Source organism: Diaporthe amygdali (assembly GCF_026229845.1).
Source record: "Diaporthe amygdali strain CAA958 chromosome Unknown NODE_8_length_1307975_cov_65_857355, whole genome shotgun sequence".
Taxonomy (NCBI): domain Eukaryota; kingdom Fungi; phylum Ascomycota; class Sordariomycetes; order Diaporthales; family Diaporthaceae; genus Diaporthe; species Diaporthe amygdali.
The window spans coordinates 1,225,767-1,243,104 of NW_026517028.1; the positions used below are offsets into that span (position 1 = coordinate 1,225,767).

The 17,338-nt window shown below is 54.7% G+C and overlaps 5 protein-coding genes across 5 annotated transcripts; 2 read left to right on the plus strand and 3 right to left on the minus strand.

Annotated features, from left to right (window-relative positions):
* Nucleotides 1-1,003: 1,003 nt before the first annotated feature.
* J7T55_013601 (methyltransferase) lies at nucleotides 1,004-2,578 on the plus strand (the record flags this gene model as incomplete). Its single annotated transcript, XM_053141411.1, has 7 exons — nucleotides 1,004-1,117; nucleotides 1,192-1,205; nucleotides 1,269-1,348; nucleotides 1,411-1,748; nucleotides 1,833-1,964; nucleotides 2,140-2,400; nucleotides 2,564-2,578. 7 exons carry the CDS (start codon nucleotides 1,004-1,006, stop codon nucleotides 2,576-2,578), a joined length of 954 nt encoding a protein of 317 aa, XP_052995940.1.
* A 435-nt stretch (nucleotides 2,579-3,013) lies between these two features.
* On the minus strand, nucleotides 3,014-3,655 carry J7T55_013602 (uncharacterized protein; the record flags this gene model as incomplete). Its single annotated transcript, XM_053141412.1, has 1 exon — nucleotides 3,014-3,655. One exon carries the CDS (start codon nucleotides 3,653-3,655, stop codon nucleotides 3,014-3,016), a length of 642 nt encoding a protein of 213 aa, XP_052995941.1.
* A 775-nt stretch (nucleotides 3,656-4,430) lies between these two features.
* On the plus strand, nucleotides 4,431-5,240 carry J7T55_013603 (kinetochore protein; the record flags this gene model as incomplete). Its single annotated transcript, XM_053141414.1, has 1 exon — nucleotides 4,431-5,240. One exon carries the CDS (start codon nucleotides 4,431-4,433, stop codon nucleotides 5,238-5,240), a length of 810 nt encoding a protein of 269 aa, XP_052995942.1.
* Nucleotides 5,241-5,642: 402 nt separating this feature from the next.
* J7T55_013604 (uncharacterized protein) lies at nucleotides 5,643-9,624 on the minus strand (the record flags this gene model as incomplete). The annotated part of the gene is made up of 5 exons (XM_053141415.1): nucleotides 5,643-8,032; nucleotides 8,200-8,452; nucleotides 8,528-8,650; nucleotides 8,742-9,391; nucleotides 9,480-9,624. The coding sequence occupies 5 exons, from the start codon at nucleotides 9,622-9,624 to the stop codon at nucleotides 5,643-5,645; spliced, it is 3,561 nt and encodes a 1,186-aa protein (XP_052995943.1).
* A 3,263-nt stretch (nucleotides 9,625-12,887) lies between these two features.
* J7T55_013605 (uncharacterized protein) lies at nucleotides 12,888-15,195 on the minus strand (the record flags this gene model as incomplete). The annotated part of the gene is made up of 4 exons (XM_053141416.1): nucleotides 12,888-14,723; nucleotides 14,787-14,897; nucleotides 15,006-15,022; nucleotides 15,081-15,195. 4 exons carry the CDS (start codon nucleotides 15,193-15,195, stop codon nucleotides 12,888-12,890), a joined length of 2,079 nt encoding a protein of 692 aa, XP_052995944.1.
* Between the last annotated feature and the right edge of the window lie 2,143 nt (nucleotides 15,196-17,338).

Consider the following 17,338-nt stretch of genomic DNA (forward strand, 5'->3'; position numbering starts at 1 on the left):
AGGCTGTTGGGGCGGGAGAGCGCCCAACAGGGCGCTGGATGTGTGGATACCACGGTATTTGTACCCAAGTTTAGCAAATATGCTCGGCAACAACTCAGAAAGTGTAATTACTTCCCACATTGACGGCAACGAAACAACATTTCCCTCAAGACGAGGCCACGCGCGTACGCACCAATGCAAATTCCACAGTAATGAGGTGCATTGACTGTTTGTTCCTGAGGACCACTTTTTGACACCCCGTCAGCTGTTATCCCCGATCCACTTGCTGTTTGTCCCCGTTTATTCACTTTCTCGCGCTGAGGAAAATCATGTTGAACTTGAAACGCGTACTTATTTTCAGTGACTGCCGATGATGTGAAACCCAGAATATCCTATTCAGGGTACTCATCTGTCGTTCCACTCACTCCACCAAGTCTCTCCAGCGCCCGTTGCCAGTGGCGCCTCCCCAAAGCTTGGGGCAACGGAACAAATGGTCCTATGTCTGCGCCTTGGGATGATCTCCTGCAAGACATCGCGGGCAGTGATGAGACGTGTTTCTGCTGGAGAAGTCCGATCGTCTCCCTGCGTCGGTGATGCCGATTTTCGCGAGCACCGTTACTTACACCACACAGAGAAGCTTTTGGCGCAGCTGTCTCGCCTCCTTGCTCAACCACAGGGGGGCACACAAGCCCACCATTTTTGATTTCTGTCCCGGAACTCTGGAAACCTTCCTTGCCAACCTGCTGGGAACCCTTACCCGTGTAGCTCCACGTCAGGCTCCGCTCAACCCAACCCTTCGGGTCTTCTGATATTTCTGGGTCATCCCAATCGAGACTAACGGACGTACTTCGGTGATCACCACTATTCGAGATTGCCCGGTCATGCAGCAGTCGTCGTGACTTTTCTCATCCCCTTCCTTCTTCTGATCTTCTATCTTCTTAGCGTGCCGTATCTTTATTCCAGACGATCACAGCAGGTACACATCCCATCACACACACACCCGAGCCCTCACTTAGCATCGAATATGGCGGCGAACAATCCAAACAGGCGTAGCCTGGACCTCTTCAATGTCGACCAAGAAGCTGTAGAGAACCTCGACCTCACCTTCCAGGAGGCTCTTCCCGCCAGTGGCAGCAACGTACGTAGTTCGTCAAGGAACATGCTCTATCTTCACCCCTTCCCGTAACGCTGACCGCTTCGATTCCGTTGAAGTTTGCAGAGATCCCGTGAGTAAACAGACCCCTTATTCCTACACCTTCAGCGCTGTTTCTCATCCCTACGATGGCCAGCGACACGCACACAATCTCAGAAAGCGTCCTCGCCTACCGGGTAGAGAATGGCAGAACCTACCACGCCTACAAGGACGGGTGTAAGTCCACACATGCATCGAACCCCATGAGACCGAGACCGAGACCAACAGTCCTCCCCCAGGGTACCTGCTCCCAAATGACGCGGAAGAGATCGAGCGGCTACGCCTGACGCATGACATCCTCCGGCGCGCGATGGGCAACCGCTCCCACCTGGCGCCATGGACCAAGGACCACTTCCCGCGGCGCGTGCTCGACGTGGGAACCGGGACCGGCGACTGGTGCTTCGACTTTGCCGAGGAGTATCCCCAATCCGAACTTATCATAGGCACCGACCTGTCGAATATCCAGCCAGACGAAGGCCCTCCAAATGTTCAGTTTATCATCGACGACTCCTCGCAGGAGTGGCTTGACGACGACCTGGATTATGTTCATACGCGAGACACCAACGGCTGCTGGGAGGTACGCTACCGTTCCGGTGTGCCTTCGATGTGCCTCTACCAGGCAGTTAGAGAGGGTCCAAATGCTGATGACGGAAATTGACAGGACATGAGTGCGCAAGTAATCCAGCAGGCCTTCCAAAAGTTAAACCCCGGCGGCTGGTTAGAGAGCCAGGAATTCGATATTGTGCTGCGCTGCGACGACGGAACCGCTCCAGCCGACCACGGCTTCAGACTTGTAAGAAAGAATTGAAAGAGACACATCTCTTTCCAACTTTACCCATACGCAGCTTGGTACTCCTGGATGTGAGACTCAAGCGAGCCTCAGGATCGTGGGTTACAAATGGCTACTCAAGATATCAATCCCGTTTGAAAGGTTCAGCAACGGAAGAAGTTAACTTGTGTTGTTGTAGTGGCTTTCAGAGTTGGACCGAATAAGCCGAGTAGCAGGGAAGCCTTGTGCCATCACCCCTTGGCTGAAGACATGGTACGAAGAAGCCGGTTTTGTCGACGTGCAAGAGGAGATTTTTCGATTGCCAACTTGTGGATGGCCCGAAGACCCTGAAGAGAAGATGATTGGGACATGGATGGAAGAAATGTTGAACAGCGGAATCGACGGCATTCTTCGAGCATATCAATTGCGGGTGGCCGGGCTGACTATGGAACAACATCAGGTATGTAATCTTTCTTGCTTCCTGGATCTTTCTTCACACATTTTTGGCAAAGAAGTCCGCATGTCGCCAGCTTGGCTGCACATTGAGTCTTTTGTATTGTTGCGCCATCGTTCAGGACTATATTTGACTAACGATTCAAAAACACAGGCGGCTCTGATTCCAGTTCGAAGAGACCTAAGGAACCGTGATTACCACACTTATATGAATTTCCACGTTGTATGGGGTCGAAAACCGGACGCAGAACCAAGTGATGAAAGAGGGAGTACACCAAAATCTACAGAGCAGCAAGGAGAAGAACAATTACAATAGCACGGGAACGGCTTGGCTTGGCACGGCTTGGCTTGGACATAATAATTGCACACAATTAGGCCAAAGAAAGCCTTATCCTCAATTTCGTCCGCAACGAATGAGACTGTTGTGTGGCGATCATCCAGGGCGAAATGAACGTGTCAACATAGATGGCCTCGTTGTGCATCATTGGTTCCTCAGAGGACTTTATATCTAGTAGCATATGTCCTGGATGCCTTTGAGCAAATTCCGGTGTCCCCCCTACTACGGCCAGCTTCCGACACAGCTCTCAGAGTAGCGACTTACATGCAAAATGCCTATCGTCCTACTCATCCCTCCTGACAAGCCACTCCAAACCCTTGGCCTTCTCCGCTCCCAGCAACTCCCTCAGTCCGTCCCTTGCGAGGAAGTCATGATCGCAATACTCAAAGCCTGGCACGACCGTCTCCGAGATCAGGAGCCCCTCGGCAGTCGAATCGCCTCCCTCCTTATCGGGGAGCAGGTAGCTGGCCTTGTAGTGGTCCCCCTCGACGATCCACTGCAGCCTCTCCCCGCGGCTGACGTCCTGCCCGACCACGAAGGTCTCGACCCCCCCGCGCGTGTTGATCAGGACATATCTACCCCGGCCCTTGTGCAGCGTGTGCACCGTCCGCGCGCGGTTGCGGTGGAAGTTGCCCTGGGGGGTGTTGGGGGTCAGGAGGTAGAAGATGGTGGTGGAGGCGTTGCGAACCTTTGGGTCGAAGCCTGGGCGCTGGGGTCCGGCTAGTGATAGGGTTGCTTCTGAGGCCGGGGTGACGGGAAATGGAGATGGGACGAGAAGGGGGTCCCTGTCCGTTTCGGCAAAGTAGCCTCCCTCGATGTGCGGGATCATGCTGAGGGCTTTGATGATGGCGGCCGTTGAGGGAGGCTCCGAGGCTTCGCCTTGGCTGCCTTGGGTGAAGAATGGTCTGATCTCCAGGCTGGCCATTTTTGCATACGACGTTTGAGATGAAGATAAGAAAAGAAGAAAGGTTTTGGGCGTGCTTTTTCAAAGGCAAGGCTTGATCGAAGTTGATGCTATTGAGCCTGACGGAGGTTCAAGATAAGGCGGTATGCGACGTCAGGAGCCAGAAGTCGTCATATTCAAGTAGTATCCCATAAAAATCAATGAATGGAACTTCAGCCAACAACAGCTGGTGGTTTACATAGAATAGCCGACAGGATAACTAGGCACCATGAGAGGAGCCGGAATTACACGTAATTCATATGTGCAAACAGGACCCAGGCATTTGTCAGCTCATCCTCTGTCAAGATAATGAGGCTCAAAATTTAGGTCGATTTGACACCGGATCGGTTAAACCGTGAAAATTGATGGTCGTCCACTCGCCCAAAGGTGTACACAATTAAGCGAGTTGTCAGAAATCTGGTTGGTCTCCTATTCCAAAATAAAAGGCCATGATATCTCGACAATATCGAGTGATCTTCATTCTGAACATGTGTCTTCCTGAGGTTGAGGTTCAGAGCTGCACCAAGCCTGGGGGCTGCATTGAGTCGCATAGTGGCTGCATCACATCAGTCGCATGCATTGTCATAGACCTATCTACTGGTGCCTACCCCTCCATCAAACTTCCATCTCAACACCATCACGTTATGGATTGATATACGCGCCCTATAACCAGTCTTTACAATCAAAAGCTTGCAGAAATTCAAGGCTCAATCAAATAACGCGTCACAAGTTCATAATCACTCCCGTTTTGCGAAGGATGGCACCAACGGCGCCCACCATCCTCACCCTCAAGCAGAACTTCCTCACCACCCAAACGCGTCTCCTCTCACAGCCGCTCCAGCCCAGCCGAGCCTGGCGCCGCGCAAATGAGGCAGCCGCCAATGACGACGACGCAGCCGCAGTCTCGGAGAGAGCCGTCGACGACGCGCTCTTCCGCCTAAACCACACCCTGCAGCAGCACTCGAGGCGCGTCTACGTGCCCCAAGCGACGCGCCAGATCGCAGAGCAGATCGACAAGCTGTACCTGAGCGCCGGGGAGCGCCGCGCTGACATTGGCAATGATGATGATGAAGACGACGATGCGGACGGGTGGAGGAACGTCGGGGCCGACTACACCGACGCGAAGGTCGTCTCGTCACTACCGCCGGACTGGGAGTCCGACAGGGAGGCTGCAGCCTACCCGCTCGAGGCGAAGCGCTACGCCGAGCTCGCCATGCGGCTGCGGGGCCTGTCAGCACGGAGGGAGGAGGCCCGGGCGCGCGTGGAGCGCCTGCGCCGGATGAAGGCCCGGCTCGCACCGTTCAGTGGCGCTGGTGCTGCTGAGGATGCGACTTCCGGTCAGTCAGGTGGCGTCCAGGAGAACCTCGTCACTCGCGACGGCGAGGTGGAGAAGGAGCTCGAGCGTATGCGGGTGCTTCTCGTGCGTGTTGGCGACAAGGTCGCGAGGCTAGAGGAGAAGGAGGCCGATGACAGTGATTTGTTCGGCGAGGGCGACGCCATGATTGTGGATGACGTTGAGGTTGAGGAGAGGAGGAAAGTCGATTCGCTATTGGACGGGCTGGGTTGACAGAGGTAGAGGACTTTGAAAGCACTATTCATCCTCAAGCGACAGCGACAGAAGGGCGCATTTTATCCCGGTTTCTGGATGAAGCACTGCTGGCCCTCGCCAGGCTGAAGTACCGAGCTCGAGGGCTCGACGCGGCGCCATGGCTCCCATTCCGGCATCCCTGGGTATAAGTCTGACCATAAAACTGTATCTGGGCCAATTTGCCATGGTCACATTCACGGTCAGAGCATAGCAAGGCTAAGAACACTTCTGCTGGATTCTACTTCTTGCTTGTAGACACAACAAATACGTTACCGAGCCGAGTTCAAACACGCATCATGTCCAGAATATGAGCTGGGTATCCGCCAATTACACACCTAGAAACCTTACTCCCAAAATCCAAGCAAATCACGCACCAGACATTTACGCCTGGTTCTCTGTCTTCTCTGGCTCTTCCTCTTCCTTAATAGACGTTTCCGCCGGCTGCTTAGGCTCATCAACTTTCGGCTCACCAGACTTCTTATCAATCTCGGTGTCCTTGGAGCCCTCAGTCTCATCCGCCTCTTTCTTGACATCCGTCCCGTCATCAGGAGTTTTCTGCGCCGGAGGCTCCCCTTCCAGAGCCTTCTCGTCCTCTTTCTTTTCCCGAGCAGTGATGTCCTCAGCAACGGCGTCCTTGGCACTATCATCGATATCGAGCACCTGGCTCTCATTGGCCTCTTCCTTGGCTTCTTTCCCCTTCTCCGCTGTCCCTTTCTCCTTCTCGTCGTCCGCCTCGTCATCGCTGTCATCCTCCCATACGTAGGGGTTCGGCCGCTCGATCCTCAGCTTCACGATCTCGTTGTCCGGGTCGTCCTTGCCGTCCGACTTGTAGTACACCCTCAAGCCGAAGACACCCACCGCGTTCCAAGGGTCCTTCTCAAACTCATTCAGCTCGTCCACACAGCTTGGCCCGTTCGGCGGCGGCGGAGAGCTCGTCGGCTGGTTCGCCTTGGCTGCCCGCGCCGCAGCGGCACGCGCCTTGTCCTGCGCTTCCATGTACAGGTCGATCTCGTGTTCGCTCACCTCGGACAAGGAGTCGAAGTCGTCGATGACGTCGTCGGTCGAGGCATCCGAGAGGTCTGATGAGGATGCGTCGGGAGGGCCTCCGAAGCCCCGACCCGGAGGCGGCGGCGGCGGCAATGAGGAGTACGGGACGGCGCGGATATGAGGCGGTAAATGGCCATAGTCCCGTGGAGGGTGGCGCCCGCCCCTTGGGTGGCCGTACAATTGACCACGGGGTGGTGGTGGCGGTGGCGAGTAGATATATCCTGGTGGTGGGCCTGGAATCCTTTGGCGCTCAGGAAGTCCTGGGCCGGTTTGCACGCCAATGTCTACTTTGTCGAGAGTCGGTGGGTGCGCTTTGTCAACAGACCGCTTGGGTTCTGATTTCTCAGGCTTGGGCTTGACAGCCCTGGGCGTTGGAGGCGGCTCTTCTCTGTTGGACGTTTCGGCAGATGTTGTTGGCTGGCTCCCAACCTCCTCCTCGGCGGCTGTCACGTAGGCATCTTCCTCCTGCGTATCTTCAGCCTGAATAGGTGTCCTTTCGAACATTGTGCTCGAGGCAGGCGTGTTCTCACCCGCCTCTGTGCTCGAATCGGTGCCGTCCTTGGACCCTTCTGCAGCGCTTCTATCGTGGCCCGGTATCTCGAGCCTGGCGCCTTTCTCGTCACCTGGCACTGTCTGAGCTCCACTATCTTTGGTGTCAAGCTTGTCTGCGCCCTCCGTATCCTTGACTTCAGCTGAGACAGTATCACCCTGGGCCTCGAGCTCCCCAGAGGATTTGTCTGCAGCTTTTTCCTGGGTCCCATTGCTGGAACCCGCCTCTTCTTTCTTCTTCCGCTCTTCCTCTTCAGCCTTTTCCTTTGCCTCTCTTCTCGCCTGCCGCCTTTCAGCTCTGGCTTTTGCGCGAGCCCTGGCTTTCTCGGTCGCCTTCTTCTTCTTCATTGTCTGCCTGATGGCATGCTTCCGATCCTCTTCTCTCTGCTTCATGATCAGTTTAGCCATCTTCTTCCTCTCCCTGTCTCTCTTCCTCTTCTCGTAAGCCTCTCTTGCGGTCTTCTCCTCAGGAGTCTCGATAATCCTCCCCTTGCTATGCGCAATATCATATGCTAGCCCGATGCGGAGCAACTTTTCCCTCCTCTCTTTAGCAAAAGCTCGTATGACATCCTCGACGGGCATTATCCGCTCGTTGCGCAAGGCGTCAATCTTGACCACAACAACGTAGTCGCCCGCCTCAAGTTCGAGCTCAACGTTGATACTTCGATTCATGCGGTAGTATCCCTGGCTACGCACGACATAATCCTCCTCACCGGACTTGTGCACCCTGAAGCTGAGCTCGAATCGGTACTGGCCTTCCAGGCCCTTGAAGTAGCGCTCGTCGAGCTGTGAGCATACAATGACCACTGGCCCAGGCTTTGCAAGCGAGAAGGCGAACTTGGTGTCGTGGTAGTCCAAGGTCCACGACACGTTCAGGGTCGTCCAGATCGACGCGACTTTCCAACTCTCGTCGAACAGCCTCGTGCGGTCGAATGCCTGATACTTCTTGAGCAGGTCCTCGTACGAGATCCAGAAGGAACCGTCGTCTCCGAACTTGTGGTCGAGCTTCTGCAGCCACTCGGCCGTCCACTCCTTGGACCCGTCGGACCATGCGCCTTTCCACTCGTGCTTTCCCCAGGGGTTCTTGAGGAGCACGAGGCGCACACCGTCGATTTCGCGGGCCTTGAGAACCGAGTACGCGTGGAGCTCCACGATACCTTTGCGCTCGCCCCAACCTAGCAAGGTCCGACTGTCAGTATACCACATTTTCCCAGTGCCAGGCTTCCAAACGGATGTCAGGATACTGTCTCACTAGGGCCTGGGTTGGTGGGCGGGGCTTCTCGTCGTAGGATTGAACGTGGAAGCCAGATACTAGGACTTGGCATGGGAACAAAACACTTACCGCGACCCCAGACACCAGTCGAGCAGCCAAACAGGAAATCCTGGTTGACCTTCATAAGCTCCTCAGTCCAGAAGTGCTCTTTATCGAGAATATCTGTGGTGTAGATCTCTGAGGTCACACCGCCGGTGAGATCCTCAATCCCCTCGCCTCCATAACCGCCTTCGATAGCTGAGTAGTCGCCGTGGGCTTTTGCGTAGGCCTTCTCGAGGAGCGGGAGCCACGTCTCGTTCGGGTTCTCGCATTGGGCAAAGTACTGCGCGAAGGAAAAAGAATTTAGTATCTAATACAGCTTCCAAAGAAAATGAGAGTATCGAGATGATTTGCTTACCAGAGCACCACTGTTAGACTGGTAGATCTTCCGGTACGCCTCCTCGGAGTTTACACGCTCTCGGTCCTCCCACAGGATTCGCTCGAAACACAGCTCATCATAGTCAGGTTTTGTAAGGTATAACTACACGAAAGTGTCAGTGAATATGTTACTCGATGCCTGAACACAGAATTACGATTTAATTTCGTGGAGCTAACGGTCCCGGTAAACTCACCTTGTCATCGATGATCTCGCTGAACCACTCCCCATCTCGATGAAACACAAACCCGTATACGCCCACCTCCTGATCATGCGCCACGCAGCACTTCTCGATCAGGCCGGGCTTGTTGCTGATGGTACACAGCGCGGCCATGAGCCAGCAATCCCCGTCTCTGCCCTGGCGGACATCGTGAGCAGTCGGCCCGTCGATGAAGAATTTAGGCTCGTCAAATATGTCCACGACCCTCTTGACCGCCTGCGGACGGAGCTTTGTCTCGGGGTCTCCGTCCGCAGGCACGGTGGTCTCCTTGTCGATTCGGTCCAGCATGCCCATGACGCTGGTGGCCGACGGGGGCGGGTTGCGGTCCTTGAGCGGCGGCTCCCGGCAGTAGTCATCGCTCCGGTCATCGTCCTTGACGTTGTACAACGAATCCAGGCAGTCCCGACGCATGAGTTTTAGGTCAATCTCCAGATCGAAGTGGGGGTCCCGGTACTTCTGGTTAACTCGCCGGCACTCTTTGATGATCTGGGCGACCTTGTGGCGACACTGTGCTGCGGCTTCCTCATAAGACTGCTGGGTGGTCTTGGCCGGACCAAGAGACTTGGCCGAGGCTCGCTTGGCGGCTCGCTCAGAGAAGTCACTCTGTTGAGGTATGATAGAAGTAGCTGCGACGAGGCTGTCAGCATGTGTGAGAAGCAAGACGGCTGGGGCCCAGACACCCCTTGGGCGCCGGGCCAGTACTTCTCGACTTACCTTTTCCAGGAGCCTTGGTCTTGTATTTATCCCAAAATTCATCTATCTTCTGTTGAGGTGTCTGGGGCTCCGGGCGTCGCCGCTTGCCCCCCTTTGAATTCCCCGGGCGCGGTCCATCATCCACCGACGAGCTCGACACCGACATACTGGAACTACAATCTGTGTGTGTCACTTGGAAAAATCTCTTATTGTGGGTAAATCGGCAGTCGAAGTTCAAGATAGGCAGACCTGAGTGTGCCTAGGTTTGAAAAACAGCCTCGGGCGACTGATGTGCGCTTTTAAGGCTTGCGAGGCGAGGCAACGAGCGAACCACGGTGAAGGATAGGGGTCTCGCCGCGTTGTGGGAGGCAAATAAGGTACGACGTTGGGTCAATAATTGTATACAATAGATCCTCCAGCGTCAAGGCCGGAATTGCACTTCTCGGGAATAATATAAGCGTCTGCGGAGTTCCCCAGTGTTCAAGCCTTGTTCCTGCACTGGCTGGCGCTGGGGAACCAGATATCAACAGGCCTCTGTTCTCTTGTGGCACTTATGGTATCATAGGAAGAAGGCAGCTTATTTGAGGTTAGATGAGAGGAGAGGAAAGAAATCAGGGGAAAAGAGGCCGGCGCAGGGTGGGGGCCAAAGTTATCAGGTCAGGTCAGCTCCTTGGTCAAGGTCAAGGGCCGGTACGGGTCGACAAGGCTGCAGCGGCTGGCTCCTCGCATCTCGTCATACATGTGGTTCGCGGGTGCAGCCTAGACTTGTGCGCAGCGGGCGGCCCACAAATGAGGCTATGGAGATCTGTAAGAAGGACTGGACAGGGAGAAGAAAGACAATGGTTCCCCCTCCCACCACGGACGCTGCAACTCTCCTGCTGATGAGCTAGCTTCTAGCCCTTCTAGCTGCAGGACGAGAGACGGATGGTGAGACAGCAGAAGCCACCAGGTAGAAGGATGCGACATAGATGAGTGTAGAGTGAGAAAATAAGACGTAAAGAGAGACAGAGACAGAGAGTTGAGAGTGAGAGCGGGATAGTTGACAAGTCGAACCGGATCAGCAGACAAGCAGACGTGCAGGCGAGGCGGAGGCGACGGGAGATGTGGTCGCAACAACAGGACCACAGCAGCTCTAGCCAAGCTGCAGTCTCGAAAGCAGCCATGCTGCCAGCCCATCCGGCTCGAAAGGGACGGGCGGGGGGAGGAGTGGTCCAGCCCGTATACACTCCCGGAGGGCAACACTGCATGAGGACTGAGACGCCACGGCGAATGGTGGTCGGCGGCGGCAGGACTAGCAGCAGGAATGGATGGGCAGGAGGGAGGTGGCATGTAACAAACCAAGCCATGAGAGTGTTTTGTGAGAGGTCGACCGGGCCTCGCTGGGTGCCACTTGGCCAAGATCCAGGACGGAGAGGCCGGCCGTGTCGTTGTCTTCTCTGCGTCTTGCATCTTGCATCTTGGGTCCCCCAAGGTTTCCGCTTCCGAACGAACCATGCCGTCAACACACCCACGATTTGTCGGCTGCAGTAAGACTAGGAGACAGAGAGGAAATAAAAAGCAAGGATGCAGCAGAATAAGGCTGAGGTGGGCTGGAGCTTCTCAGCGTGTCGAATCGGCGGTACGGTCGACCAAGCTGCTGATGACCCCGGATTTTGGTGCGAGACGTGGGGGGCGCGAATCTCCAGCGGATCGGTCGGATGGGATTATCCCTGTTTGCCTTTCCCAGCTGGATTTGGACGTGCAGCAAGTGGTAGTAGTGATGGACTTCACCTTACCTCATCCCAACATAACTCAACTCAACACGATTCACATGCTGAGAGACTGACTGACTGCATGTATGTATTTGTGTGTACACAACACGCGAGGATCCCCAGTCATCTGACATGAACTGACCAGTACACCCTTTTCCGTGACATAATCCTGTGTGGAACAACCCAGCACGGGATAGCTTCTTTTAGAATAATCAGATACCACTACCTTAGAGGATCATCCCAAGATGGCAGGTATCTAGATAGAGATCTAGATGGGTATCTGGGTAGATGTCTAGATGGTGATCTACGTAGATTTCGTCTGGTTCCCTCCTCCTCTCCCTCCCAAATACTATGGTACTCTCAAGCACCTAGCAAACCTTGTGGATCCATCCCTGCAGGCTATCTCTACACACAAGTACAACGGTACACAATCTCTGGCCCAGCCGAGCAGGCAACAAAGTCGCAATATCAACGCGCCCCCGCGACCAGCCAAGGAATGAAGCAGACTTCCTCGCGGGGACGCCGGGTATCGACGGAACCTACGACGTGGCGATCGCACCGGATCACACCGGGAGGCGGCCACCCGCCTCCAGGAGCAATATCCCGCCTGCGGGCAGTATTCCTCGCTCGCTCGCTCGCAAAGAAGTGAGTGTAGGGGGCTGCTGTCAGACGACCAGGAGAGCCCGGGATCCCCAGGGGATGAGGGGAGAGAACCTGTGTTCCCCGGCACAGCGCGCCAGATGTGACCACCGGGCTTACTGTCAGACGGGCGCACGGCACGGCCACTCGCGCCCACCCAACCACCGCCGCACTCGCCAGCAGAGCAGGAAGCTGACTGCATGCATCGTGTCGGTGAGGCTATCAGCTGTGCGGTCTTCCGCGCCAATACACAGGGGAACGGGCTGGGGGGAAACGTGGACAAAGAAGAGCCGGGCTGTGGCGCATAAACTCACGTAGAGAAAAGCGAGGGGGGCAGCAGCGCGAGGGGGAGCCGAGCCCACTGCAAACCTGATCATCGATCAGCGCAGAGCCGCCTCAACGCCTGCCATCACCATTGGTGGGATTCAGGGGGGGAAAACCCCCTCCAGAGGGGGCAGATGGGTGGTGGGTCCACCCCAGGTTGCTCTACTCTGCGCTGCAATGCACTGCATTGTGTCGTATGCATGCATGCAGACGGCAGCTGTGACACGGGAAACACCTTTGTCAACGAGGCTGTCGACATCAGACGCTGTGCTCGTGGTCGGATGTTCTTTGCCGGGAAGCTCGTGTCTTGTGCTACAGGCTCGGGGACACAAGAGGGCGGCTAATGTGCAGTGTCTCCCCAAGCTGATTGCTTGGACCGGCTGAGGAGAGCGAGAGACCGGTACAGCAGAGCCTCACCCTGCCCTGTATTTTTCTCTGGTCTTCATGTTCGCGTAGATTGGTGTGACCTCCTAGATCAGTGCTTTACATAGCTCCCATTATTTGATTCTCTCCTGGTATGTCGGCCCATACTCAAGGTCAATATTGTACAATAATTATCCACAGCTCCTCTACCAAGATGGAGGTATATACAAACCCAACCCCGCGTGCGCCTATGCGTCTACACTTACAGCGGTTGGACAGGTAGGCCCAGATCATACGCCTCATTTACACGTCGATTACTAATTCCTTCGATCCCATGCATTCCATTAACTCGTCACCGCATCGATCTTGCGCTGAGGTTGGCAAATGCGTCGGGACTGTGTCGTCCATTAGACCATTCCATACCAAGCGCCATCATGCTGTCCCGGCTTCTGTTGCCCACCACGCCGTCCATGCCTGAAGGCTGTGCCGCAGCTGGCTGTGGAGCCCCGCCCCCGGCGAGGAAAGGGTTCTTATTACCCGCGGTCGAAGCAGAGGCCGCCGCATCTGCCTGGTTCATGACCGGGTTCTGAGCATGCAGAACCTGGTTCATTGATGTCAGTCCCGGCTGCTGTGCTGGCTGCTGCGCTGGCTGCTGCTGCTGCTGCTGCTGCTGGTCAAGGCTGGTATTCTGTGTTTGAGGCGCAAACTGCGGCATATTGTATAGAGCGAGGATTGATGCCTTGTCTGCTCTCTGCGGTGCTTGTTGGGCCGCAGGTTGACCAAAGTGATTGAACTGGTTGAACTGAGCCTGTGGCATCGGCGCAGCCATCGCAGTCTGCGCAAAGAACGGATTGTTCATTTGCGGCTGTTGCTGGGGCTGTATTTGCTGTTGCTGAAGCAGTTGCGTGTGCTGTTGTTGCTGCTGGTACTGTTGCTGATGCGGGTGTGCTTGCACAGGCGAGCTGTAGAAGTTCTGCTGGCTTTGCTCTGGAATTTGCCCCAGCGACGTTGGCGTGGCGATTCGGGTCGGAGATCGCGCAAATGGATTGTTGGCGTAGGCACCGCCTGTAGGAGTCGGCATCAGATTGGTGTTCAAGGATGAGAGTTGCTGAGCTTGCTGCTGCTGCTGCTGCTGCTGTTGCGGCGGCGGTTGAGAGTTGGTCAGAAATGGGTTGTAACCAGTATACATGGGCTGTAGTGGTTGAGCGGGCTGCAGGCCTGGCTGCTGTCCATTCTGAGGCTGTGCATAATTACTATCGAACACCGAGGCAGAATAGTTCTGGGGTATTGAGGGTGTCGGTGGCTGCATGGACTGCTGGCTCATCAACTGCTGCTGCTGCTGAGGCACGCCGCCAGTATGGTGAGGGAACAGCGGTTGCGGAGCGCCGAGCGACATTTGGTTGAATGCTTGATTCAAAGCATCGTTCGACTGCGCAGCAGTCAGACCAAACGGATTGTTGGTGTAGTACGGATTCCGATTTGCCATATTGCCCGTCGACTGGCTCGATATAGGTTGGACTGGAGATATATCAAAAGGATTGTTCGAGGCGGACATGGGCCTTGCTGTCTCTGCTCGGGACACTGTCAACCCAGTGATGCGGCCAGCGGATGCTGGCGGCCGGATAACACTTGGGAACTCGTCTGTCGGGCTAGCCAAAGGTGATCGGCCTTCTAACCGCACAAGGGACTCTATTGTCCTCTCCAAGTTGCCATTGACGCCCTTGAGCACGACCTCGTTCTTGCGATCATCTGTGAACCCTAATTCCCGCAGCTTTGCCAGCTTTTTGTGCATGTCATCGTCGCTGTCGTAGCCGAGGCTAGCACCGAAAACCTTGGAGACCTTTGGTCGATGGCCCGAGTCGGGACTTTGTGGAGGCAGCGGACTTGAGTGTGCTGATCGAGCGGCGACATCTTTCTTCGATCTCGAGAAGAGCGGGAATGTCGATGAAGCAGAACGGAAGCTGAACTTCCCCGTGTTTTTCGGTGGTAGAGGAGGAGGCGTTTCGTCAGATGTCGTGCTTCCGGTATGGTGCCTTCTTGCGGCCGCGAAACCTTGGTTCATATACTTGGATCGAATGTACCGTTCAATCGCAGAATCGGCTTCATCGGCATCGACCGGAATCGGAGGTCTCTTATTGTCAGGGTTGTATAGCTTGTTGGACGTGATGTTTCCGACCTTTTTCATATTCTGCTTTCGACGTCAAACACCATTCCGGTAACCAAATGCCGGGAGAGCCGATGCTGGGCTTACCTCGACCTGCTCGTTTGACCAGCCGTCCATGCTGAGCGACTTGACCTTGGAAATGTGTGTGCCTAGCTTGCGATGGATCGACGCGCATCGCATGCACAGAAAGATGCCCAACTACCATGAATCAGTCTTGAGTGATTTCCAAGAGGGGGAGGAGCGTGTTGGTCGCGTGATGGGTGGTGTCGAGGCGTTGCGTATGGGGAATAAATAAATTGCACGTACACTCCATGATGCCCAGCCTGTATGTCTCGATGGTTAGCGATGGCGACAAGAAGGGCACGGAAATCCGGGACTGACCTGGGTTACGCGCCTGGCAGTCGGCGCACTGGTTGTTCCCGGGGACATTCTGGACGAGGTCCTGCAGAGTCTTTTCGTTGCGAGCCTGCTGGCGCTTGCTTAGAGCACCGGCCATCGTGACGGTGGCTGTAGGGGTGGACGCGAAGCCAATTGCCAGTGTGAAGGCGGTCTGCTACGGCTTTCGAGCCTTCCTCCGGGTGCCGACACGATGAGCTCGACCGCGACAGGAATGAATTTCGGTACGTAGTGGTGGTACAATTATTGTCTGGGTGTGCTGGAAGTCGACTCGGTTCGTTTTAGCGGTACACCGTGCCGTCGGAAAGAGGAGCAACAACAAGAGGGGCGCAGTCGTATGAACCCATACATAATACGTCAATCCAATCAAATCTTGGGCATCAGGGGCGATTCATACGGAATTAGGATCGGATATTAAGAACAGGGGGCGATCTGGAGGCGGGATGGAACCAACAACAGGACCACACAAACTGGGAAGGTGAGGGCAGCAAACGAATGATGCAGAGATGATATAAACAGAGCGAAGGAGCGTTAAGAAGCCGCCAGATTGTGAATACAGATAGTCCGAGATTGGGAGATGAGATGGATGAAAAGGAGCGGCCGCGTGGTGGATTGCTCAATCGATAAATCCCACCCCATCGCGAAAACGAAGCGAAGGACCGACGAAACATGGGCAGCGCAGCGCCAGCCGTCGAGTCCTTGGAACTACGGCCACCGGCTGGAACATTGGACCGGTGGGCACGGAAACAGTGGGCCGTCGATACCTAAGCGTGCCGTAAGGTGCTAGACCAGAGCCTAGGACTAGCTGACCAACGGCACGCTTAGTGGGAGGTGGCCCGTGTGCACGACGCCTAAGTCAGGGAAAAGGGGCTCACGGTGCTTCAACTCAACTTCACAGCTCGGTTCCGCTGCCGTCTTTCGGTGCCAACGGCTTGATCCAACGTCTGCTTGCAGCCACCATGACCATTCCTATCTCTGGTTTAGGCAGATAGGCGGTAAAATGCACTAGAACAGTGACAAATCTTCCACGTCCCAAAGGACAGCGCCTGGACAGCCGTTGAAGATTCATTACTTCTGCTCCCACAGGCATTTTTAAGAGTCAAGTCTCACTCAGAAATGCCCACACCCGTCTATATTTAGCAATCCCATCGTCTTGAACTGTTCTTCTCACACTACATTCAATCTACACCTCTGTTTCTGTTTCTGCTGCTCTTGAATAGACGTCAATACGGGGTATAGCTTGAGCTAACCCTCTCCTTTTCACCAGTCTTTTCTGAAATTTGAGGCCAAGCAAGTCATGGCTTTCGCTACTTAGGCACTCAAGTGGAGAATCTCATAACGTGGTAATTCTATCGCAGCGTTCTTTAAATGTTGCCAATTGATAGCCATTTGTGGACCTGTGCAAATGAATTGGGTCCGAATACGTAGACTTAAAGGACCAGAACTGAGCACGGAGTCTCCAGGTGCATTTGAGAAGGGCGCAACGCTCTGATTGTATCTTTACTTCTGATACCAGCTTGAAGAGCATGGCATCATAGTCGCAGCCCAATATATTTCCACTAAATCGTTGACTTTCTTCTTTGCTCTGGCTACTCCAGTATAAATGGGCTCGGTTTTGAGAGAGCCTGCACAGTATGGAATTAAATATGGTGTGCCCCTGTGAAATTGAACACATTCCGAAATTTGCTTGAAAGCAATAGCTCTGTTCCATGACGCACAAGCCCATGTCTTTTCAAAATGGTAATCGAAATGCCCTCGTCGTCCACGTGGTGGAGTGATTGTTGTCATTGACTCCGAGCACTTCTGTGCCATTTGACTTATGGTTCGGACAGCGTAAATACAGAAGCAAATGCTACACGACTACTCTGGCTGCTTACCTCCCACACTTTGGGGCAGTCCTTGCACTAGTAAGCCGTGGCTATTACCGAGCCCGATTTCTAGGCGCCAGGACTCTACAGAATATTGTCTATTAGACTGTTGAAGTACGGAAAATCATTCGGAACCTAAGAAGGATGTGTGAAGATAAGTTGGGCAAAGGATCTGCACAGGGCCACTTGCGAACATGTCAGCTCCCTTCTGGCCGTACTGGACGAAGTCGCACATAGTTCCGTCTTACAGCTACACGAAAAGCCTCAACGGAGCCAAATACTCCAGAAGGTGCCAATAAGCATAGAAAATCGTGGTACTGTGAGATATGTTCGGGAGCTTTCTGAACCCAGCCAACAGGACACTATACTACCATC